The sequence below is a fragment of the Urtica dioica genome, chromosome 7, assembly GCF_054948205.1.
Source record: "Urtica dioica subsp. dioica isolate 48M chromosome 7, U.dioica_male_clone48M_v1_H2, whole genome shotgun sequence".
Lineage (NCBI taxonomy): Eukaryota > Viridiplantae > Streptophyta > Magnoliopsida > Rosales > Urticaceae > Urtica > Urtica dioica.
Window position 1 is genome coordinate 46636135 of NC_142762.1, and position 9726 is coordinate 46645860.

The following is a 9726-nucleotide window of genomic DNA, read 5'->3' on the forward strand; positions in this document are numbered from 1 at the left end:
ATATATATATATATATATATATATATATATTTATACCATTCAACTCAAACTACAAATCTCTCTCACATTAGTATCTGACCTTAAATAATAAATTTCATATTTATTGTCAAGTAAGAGAATGACCCACACACACTTTCTAGAAGTCTATTTTAAAGTGAAATTCTATGAAATATATCATGTCAATCATCTCAAATTTAGTCAAATACTAATCTATACTTTGTTTGTAATAACAACATGTATATCCCATAATTTATTATACATTAAATTAATTCTTAATTATTTTGTATAATTATATAATTACCCAAATATATTTGATAAAATAATATATTTAATTCAAGTTATTAAAAATAAAAAATTCAAACGTTTTGTATTTCGATGCCCTATTTATACTTCCTAATTCAATTTGTTCTACATTCATCAGTGTCACAAAAAAAAAATAGAAGTTCAAAAGAAAAGAAAAAAACTATCAAGAGAAATTTATACAAAAAAAAATCAAGTGTAAAAATTTAATTTCTAAATTTCCATCTCAAAAAACAAGAAAAATAGATTTTGTATAATTTTTCTTCTTGTCATTTTGTAATACGATTTTTTCTATTGAGTTGTATTATAAGTTTATATTTGATATTTTGTTGTATGATAATTTTTTTATATGTTTTTTTAAAATTAATTTAAATAGAGTTATAAAAAGCCCTTTTTTTTGTCCCTAGCCCAAGGCCCAATTTTTCTTGAGCCGGCTCTGTTCATACCGATAAAATATCATTGATATATTGCTTATTGACGAATATACATAATATCCTATAAAAACGAGACATATTCATTACATGTAGTAGTATGTATGTGTATATATTTTATATATACATATATTATGTATTCATTCATTGCATCATTGCATGCCGTGTATATATATATAAATATATATATATATATAGTAAAAGACAAAAAAAAAACTAAGAGATTTACCATTTATTCTGCATCATATTTAAAAAAAAGGCTAAAAATAGGAATATGTCTTTTTACACAACAAATGTTCAAAACTTTAGAGTCTCGTATTGATTGTGAAACTAAAAAAAAAAAAAAAAAAACAAAAACAAGAACAAAAAACAAAACAAAAACAAGAAAAAAAACAAAAAAACAAAAAAACTACTCTATATATAAACCAATGTGATGCCAAGAATTTTCACCACCAACAATGGCCAAAGTTTAAGTTATTATAATTTGAGCCTGTTTGGCCCCATCAAGAGATTTTTATTTTTAATTGGTAATTTGAACATTGGTTTAAAATTATGATAATTTTTTAAACAAATTTTGTCCATAACAAAATATTAGATTATGAAAATATACTTGGACTTGGTATTCAAATACAAAAATGGTGTAACATAACGTAAAAAAAAAATGAGGGGTAAAACTGACAATACGAGAACTAATAAATAATTAAGCAAACCCTATTAGATACACGTGGTGTGTCACACTCACACCTTTAAAAAAGAATTGTACCCATGGCTCCACAGAAGCAATTTCCCAGATTACCCCCAAAAATGAAGAAGATGATCAAAAGGTGGCTCTCTTGAGCGACGTGACGTTGACGGCGGAGCCAAGCGGCGACGAGCCAACCTCGATGTCGAAGGAGTCGTACCTCAGGAAGATCTCGACCACCAAAAGCCTCGCCACCAACACCACGAAGTCCTTCCCGGCGCACTGCTTGTTCCCCACCGTCGGGCTCTCCGTCTCCGGCCCGTTCGACCACACCACGTGTCTCAGCAACGCCTCTCCTTCCTCTCCGACGAACCTCTCCGCCACGAACTCCTCCGCGCGCTCGAAGATCTCCGGGTCCCTCGTCGCGAACGGCTGGTACCCGAACACCATCTCTCCCTCCTTCACCTCGAACGACGCCACGTGGCTCTCCACCACGAAGTCCCTCTTCGCCTTCCCGAACTGCAGCGGCACCGGCGGCTCCAGCCGGAGACACTCGTACACGACGGACTTCATGAGCTCCATCCTCTCCATCCCCGCCATGGTCACCTTACCTCCGTCGGACTTCACGGCGGATCTGATCTCCTCCGCCAGCCGCGAGTGGAGGTTCGCTCCGCCGCGGCCGAGGAGCTTGAGGATGTTTGGGAAGAGGATCTTCATTCCGCCGAAGGAATTGAAGCACGTGGCGAAGAGGAGGTTGTGGCATGCTTCGTCTCGCTTGATCCCGAGCCTCTCGGCCTCGTCGAGCACGGCGGTGGACGAGTCGTGGAAGTATCGGTAGAGCCTGTCGTAATCGGACTTGATCAGGAACGCCGGGAGTCTGAAGCTGTGGATCGTCAGCTCCTCCAGAGCTCTGGGGAGGCCCAGAGAGAGGATCGGGCTGAGCTGGAACAAGACCCATTTCTGGACCAGCCCAGGCCCGTCGCGGCCCAGAGTCGTCTCCGTCGGGTCAGTGCCGTACAGGGCTCGGCCGAGGAACGTGAACGAGGCCTGGTCGCTGGCGTCGCCGAAGTTGGCCTTGCCTTTCGACGAGGCCAGCTCGGACTCCAGGGACTGGAACATCCCGGCGAAGGTGGATCGGAACTCCGGGATCACTCTGTCGCGGCGGGATTTGAGGAGGTAGAAGAGGAGGGACTTGAGCTTGGCGTGGTTGGGCTCGGAGGGGTCGAGGTAGGAGAGGATTCTGTAGCCGCCGGTGAGGTCCACGGAGGGCATGAAGGTTCCGGTGAAGAGGTCTCGCTTCTCCACTTTGGAGACGTCGAAGAGGACCGGGAAGGATTTTCCGTCGAGGAGGACGATGACGCCGGAGTTTTTGGAGATGAGGGGACCGGGAGGGACGTTGGCGCGGAACACCGTTGACTTGTATTTCTGGGATCGGGATTTGAAGAACTCGTCGCGTCCCTGGTTGTAGAAGTAGTCTCCTCTGTCCGAGATCGGTCCGATGAAAGGAAGGCCATAGCTTCCGGGGATCTTGCGGAGGGGCAGTTTCGGCTTTTCCTGCTGCGCGGGAACGGAGGGCTTCTCGGAGACCGAGGATGTGATCTTCAGGAACACGAATCGGCGGCGATCGGCGGAGAGGGATTTCGAGGGCTTTTTCGAAGGAAGGAATTGGGTTTGGAGATACGGCACGGTCAGGGAAGAAGAAGCAGCAGCCATTTTTCTCTGTGTTCTTTTTTTTTTTTTTTTTTTTTTAGTCAATTGGATGAAACACAGAAGAGTTGGTGAGTGAGTGACAGAGTGAATATTAAAAAAATAATAAACCTACAAAGAGAGGGAGATATGATTAAGAATAAAGAGTTGTGATCTGACTGTGAGAAATATTTGGTGATATTTAATTATGAACAATTAAAGTGTGTATTTATAGAGAACAGTGGAGGCTAGGAATGAACGCGTGGGCTTCCAAATCCCAAAAGTCTTTTGGACGGAGAGAGTCGTGAAAGGCGTGCTTTATTACAAAATGGTCTTAGACTCTTATCATAAAAGTAAAAGCTCATACAGAAACATAATATTCATTGATGAATAGTATTAATCAGGCAATCAAAAAAATATAAAGATACATCAGGAATTCGTGGATGAGAAAAGTTGAGTGTTAAACATTGGCGTTTATAGAATATAATACAAGATATAAATTTGTTAATTAATGAGATCAAATAAATTACAAATAAAATCTAGGGCCGGTTAGGTATCTAATCCAAATTGACCACTTCTTTTAAAATTCTAGCCAAACTATTACTTAAATTAGGTAACTAACCCAATCCACTACTAAACAATATTATATTTTTATCTTACCCCTCATCAAATACACACCAAAATTTTCGGATCCGACTCCAAATCCTTCAATCCTCCGATATTGCCTCCGAACTCTCCGTCGATTTCGAATCCCTCAATCCTCCGATATTGCGTCCGACCTCCTTTTCCGCCACCAATTTTCTGATTTTGCCACTTCCGAAGCCGACGAAGCGTCTCCGTTCTCAGACTTGGAAAAAATGGTAAGTATATATTATTTTCAATTCGATTAACCCATAGAACACCATAATTGAAACCCTCCCCCGCATCTCCGATCAATTCTCTGTTAGATTAACTATAAAATATGTTTTTTCGAATGGTAAATAATATTTACTATCGGACCATCCGATGGTAAATAATATTTACTATCGGACCATCCGATGGTAAATAATATTTACTATCGGACCATCCGATAGTAAATATTATTTACCATTCGAAAAAACCAAATATTTGTCTCCGATTTGACGAACGATTCCATGATTCAAATCTGATGATGAATAACTGGAAAAAAAATTGGAATTAACAACCAGATAAGAACGAAGTTGTAAGAAACTAAAGAACCTAAACACCTACACTAGACAAACATAAACTAAGAAAGATTAAATGACTAACCTAAATGAACAGATAATATAAAAACAATAGAAGAAAATCTACGAAATCGATGATCCTACTATTCCAAATGAGTTGTCGAATATCCTGGTTGCAAATCGCAGGATAATTTTAATGGTAAATAATATTTACAGTCGGGCCATCCGATAGTAAATATTATTTACCATTCGAAAAAACAAAATACATGTCACCGATTTGGCGAACGATTCCATGATTCAAATCCGATGATCAATAACTGGTAAAAAAATCTAGAATTAACAAACAAATAAGAACGAAGTTTTATGAAACCAATGGCAATTTTGGAAGTATGAGAAATATGGACTATTTTCCTAAATAAATAGATAGTTGGGCTATAATTTAAAAGTTCCCTCTATAAGTAGGCTAGTTGTTTATAAATCTCTAAAATCTATATGCGTAAAAAGATATAGTCTAACGCCAAAAGATATTTAAAATTCAGATATTGAGACATAAAAAAAAAAAAAAAAAAAAAAAACCAATATGTATAAACTAAAATAAAAAATTAGGCAAAAAGAGATAGAGGGGAATGTTGAAATGAGGTAAAGAATAGTCCACACTTGCATGGTAACAAATGAATATTTGAAAGGGGGTTAATATTAAAAAAAATCAACACACAAATAATTAGAGGCATAGTTTATTATTTTTAAAACACAATTTGTAAAAAAAAAAAAAATTGGACTGTTTGGTATAGCTTTACTTTTTAAAAAAAATTACTTTTTTCAAAAGTTACAAAAATCTTGTTTTTCAATTTTCTTTTATATTTTGCAAAAACAATTTTCAACTTTTACTAAACATTATTTTTACGAAAGACTTTAAAACGGTTGGATTTTTATAAAAAAACTAAAATCAAGTTTAATAAGCTAAACCAAACATAACCCATGTCCATTAATGAATTAGAAAACTCATATAATGTAAATTAATAATGAACAATGCACACATATTTATATTTAAAACACTTACTTTCTTAATGATGAATTAGTAAGTGGAAGAGTTGAAATGATGAAAATTAGAAGAAAAATTAAAAGGGGATTTTTGGGCTTTGTATAGACTTATATTTGTTTTCATATTGGCTGACAGGAACAACTTAGTCCTCGATAAAATGCTCTTATTTCCAATTTAAAATGATAAGTACTGGTCAATATTCGAAGGGTTATTAAGTTATATAGCCACACGGTTATAGTGAATTGGGATATAACCCACATTTGGTTAATTTATTATAAATAGCCATATTAACTTATTAACAGATTAATAAAAGACTTATTTAACTCAGCCAAACATGTAAAAAATGTAGTTAATAGGCTGCCACCTATGCAAGTTGACTATTTACAAAGTATTTACCAAATGTTTGCTAATTTACAATTCCTATAGTTTAGGTGGCTTACGTAGCCAATTTTTTGATATTCGAATAACCAACTATTTTCTCAACCATCAATATCCAATCCACTAAACCGTAACATGGGCACGTAACGTTTAGCATGTTCACGTCGAATTTTATTGTGCAATTTTTTTTAGCATTCAGAAACAAATACTAAAACGTGTTCGGATAAATTCCATCAAACAAAAGTCAAAAGGGCAATGATATATATGTCATTGTGGCCATCGGAACCAGAAGCTATTGGAAGTTCTGGTTCCGATGCATTAATTTAGTATAACGAAAGTATCGTTTTCGTGATTAACCCTATCGGAAAAAACTCTTCCAGTAGCATTTTAAAAGTAGAAGAAGGCTATTCGAAAGCATGCTTTCCGCTAATTTTCGTTAGTCATTTGTATTGTAATTTTTTTAATTAACAAAATTATGCGATAATTAAACATCTCTGGGCTGATATTGTTTTTTGTTTTTTTAATTATATAATTGGAAGCTATTGAAAGCACGAAATTCCAATAAGCTTAACGGAAATTCCGCTTCCGTTAAGCTCGAAATTCTGCCAAAAAACTAACGAAAATTTCCGTTCCAATAAGCAGTCGGAACGTGCTTTAACGGAAGTGGAAATTTCAATAGCTTCCAATGCCTAGGATGATATATACGGAAGGCATGCAAAAGAGGGAAGTTTATATCAGTGGAAATTTCATCTCATTTATTTGATGAAACCAAGTTCAATCTACATTGAGCTTCTCTGTTTCGTTGTTTTAATTTATTTTATACTAATATGAAGTATTTTGAAGTTTATATGATTTTTATACAAAAAAAAAAATAATATATTTAATATACATTACCAAAGAGTTTAAATAAATATATTACTAATAATTTTAAATATGATTAATTATAATTTATTTTGGATATTAAAATGTTATTTTTTCATTTTTTATATAAAGTCTAATTTCAAAATTCTATTTTGCTTTTTTAGTTTTAAAAAAGTAATTAAATGTTAATTTTTTAAAAGTTTTGATTCTCTAGAAGAGAATACGTGTCTACGTACGTCTACTGTACTTGACAATTCATACCCATGCTTCTTATTACTAAATGGTTGTAGTTGGATCCAGGGCCGGCCCAAATCACCGGGGGCTCTAGGCGATTCAATATTTTGGGGCCTTATAATACTAATAAAAATTTAAATTTTCAGGGTAAAAAATGTAAACTTTTTAGAAAATGAGACAAAAGTGTAAATTTTTAGGGTAAAAAATATAAATTTTCTTAAAAATAGGCAAAAAGTGTAAAATAATTTTTTTTTGGCCCAAGGCACAAGCCTTACCCGCCTTAGGTCAGGGCCGGCCCTGGTTGGATCCAATTTTTTTTTTGTTTTGTTTGGCGCTTAACACAAAACAATATCATGGACTTGTACACGTCGAGAATTTAGAAATAGAAGGTGACAGTTTTTTTTTTTGTTTCGTTTTGCATGTTTCCAAATGCGACGATATAAGAAGGTGGCTTGAAATCCCATATATAGCAAAGCTTTTTGGCTTTATATGTGAGAAAAATAAAACTTCGCTTTGCTATAAAAGAAATGTTGCACTATTTCTGAGCAATGGTATATGAATTGACAGTTTGAAACCAAAAAAGGGGTATGTATTATTTCCGTACAGGACAAGGTTCGCTGTATACGTGTATAAATTTGTTTTCTTATCGAGTTTATGTACCTGAGATTCTACCATTCGACCGTGGTGATTACGCCGATGGTCAACGGGGAATTTTGGAATGCACACCGAATATTTCAAATAAATGGCAAACTACGCCATCTATACCAAATATCCCAAGGGAAAAAAAGGGCACATTAATTTTGACAATGTAAGACAATCCTCTCATAGTTATACAAGTTCGTTTTAGACTCTATCCTTAAAAATAAAAAATGAAAGAAACTTCATCATAATTACGATTAAATTTATGGGCAATTAAACTAGTAGCCAAATATCTCATATAGGGATGGCAACGGGTACAGGTAAGGCCGGGTACACCTATTCCGTTACCCGTACCCGTTATAATTTTTTACCCGTTACCCGGACCCGTTTATCCGGATTTTGAGACGGGCCGGGTAACGGGGATACCCGCCGGGTAAACGGGTTAAAAATGTTGGACCCGTTACCCGTTTACCCGGTTTAAAAAAAGGGTAGCGGGTCGGGTAGACCCGCTTACCCGTTTATAAAATAAAAATCTACCAACAATATAAAGTTTAAAAATAATATATCATCTTTAGGTAAACATATGATTTATTATATTTTTAAAAACAATGTTTAAAATATATCATCTAATTATGTAAACATATGATTTATTATATTTTTAAATATTTAAAAGTTAACGGGTCGGGTCCCGGGTAACCGGGTACGGGATGGCTATTCCGTTACCCGTGCCCGGACCCGTTAAAACCTTAACGTGTATTACCCGTTTACCCGTTTACCCAAAAAGAACGGGTATTACCCGACCCGAATAAATCGGGTAACGGGCCGGAACGCGGGTAACGGGTCAAATTGCCATCCCTAATCTCATACTCTAAAAACCAGGTAAAATTTAATTTTATTAAAAAAGTAGTCTATCAGATCCGTAGTAAATTAATTATCAAAAAAGTAAATTAAATTTACTTTTTAGTTAATTAACAAAATAATAAATTAAATTTATTTTTAGTTAATTAATTTACTGCAGACCCGATAAGTTATTTTTTTAATAATATTAAATTAAATTTATTGCAGACCTGGTGGACTTTTTTTTAATAAAATGAAATTTTTGTTAAAATCTTAAAATAAACTAAAGAAATTACTAGTTGCAACTAATTTAATAAAGAGAAATTGGCGGCAAAAATACCCAATGATTTCGAGTTGTTTATGTTTAATACTCAACGTTTAAAACTTACGGGTAAAATCCTCAAAAACACATTTTTGTGTCATGGTTACTACTATTGACGTTAAAAGCAGACGGAAAACACGTGGACGCACCAAATCATTTATGAAGTTCTTTTTTAATGGTTTTGCATTTGATAAATATTTAAAATCAATTTGTAGCAATTTTTAAGCATTTTATTTTATTTTATTTTAAAACCTCTTTAATTGTACGTATAAAACAATTGAAAATCATTTTAAACCCTAAATCCCCAAATTCGACCCAAATCCCTTTTGCTGTCTCTCGTCCGATCTGTCTTCATCGTCGGTGAGGTTTCAACTTGAGAATGGCAGTGAAACGCGCTTCTTCATCGCAACACTCTTATTCGTCGCACACGAAGCACGAACGCAGAGACTCGACGACGATGAGAGACTCGACGATGATGAGAGACTCTCCAGGTGAATTTCTGTGTAAATGCGGCGTACAATGGGTCGAGAGGACGTCATGGACCAAGGATAATCCCGGTAGGAGGTTCAGAAATTGCCACGTGACGACGGTAAGGATTTTGATTTTGAATGTTTGGTTGAAATTGATTAAAATCCTATTCTGAGAGTGGTTTGGATTTTTGGGTATTTGGGTTTGTCGTCTCAAAGGTATCCTTGGTAATCTCTGGTTAATATTTCGACAAAAATTAGATTGCAGTTGTCCACTTTGCAGTTAGCCCGGATATTGTATCATGTTTGAATACAACCAGAACTCATATAGGCTCTAATACAAGAAACAAATACCTGCTTTTTTAGGCTATAATTGGTGATTTTCAGGCAGAGGGTGGGTGTAGTTTTTTTCAATGGGTTGATCCTGAAGTTTCTGAAAGAGCAAAGAAAATCAATCCAGGATTGCTGAAAAGAATTAACCAGTTGGAGTTGGATATTGAGCATCACTGTCGAGCAAATCGGAGGCTGAGATTGATAATTGTGTTGTTGGTTATTATGATGTTTGTTGTAATATATGTGTGTATGATGTAAACAGATTTCATGGTAACAGATTTATGTGTGTATGTGTTGTATTGGATTATGTATTGTGTTTTGTAACAGATA

At 35.3% G+C, this 9726-nt stretch overlaps 1 protein-coding gene across 1 annotated transcript; it reads right to left on the minus strand.

The window, feature by feature from the left end:
- Positions 1–1283: 1283 nt before the first annotated feature.
- Positions 1284–3316, minus strand: AOS (allene oxide synthase). Its single transcript, XM_089620231.1, has one exon. The coding sequence runs from the start codon at positions 3124–3126 to the stop codon at positions 1549–1551; it is 1578 nt and encodes a 525-aa protein (XP_089476357.1). The 5' UTR covers positions 3127–3316; the 3' UTR covers positions 1284–1548.
- Between the last annotated feature and the right edge of the window lie 6410 nt (positions 3317–9726).

Bases quoted from the DNA above. Each gene is read 5' to 3' on its own strand.
- AOS (XM_089620231.1), bottom strand. From the start codon at position 3,126: ATGGCTGCTGCTTCTTCTTCCCTGACCGTGCCGTATCTCCAAACCCAA.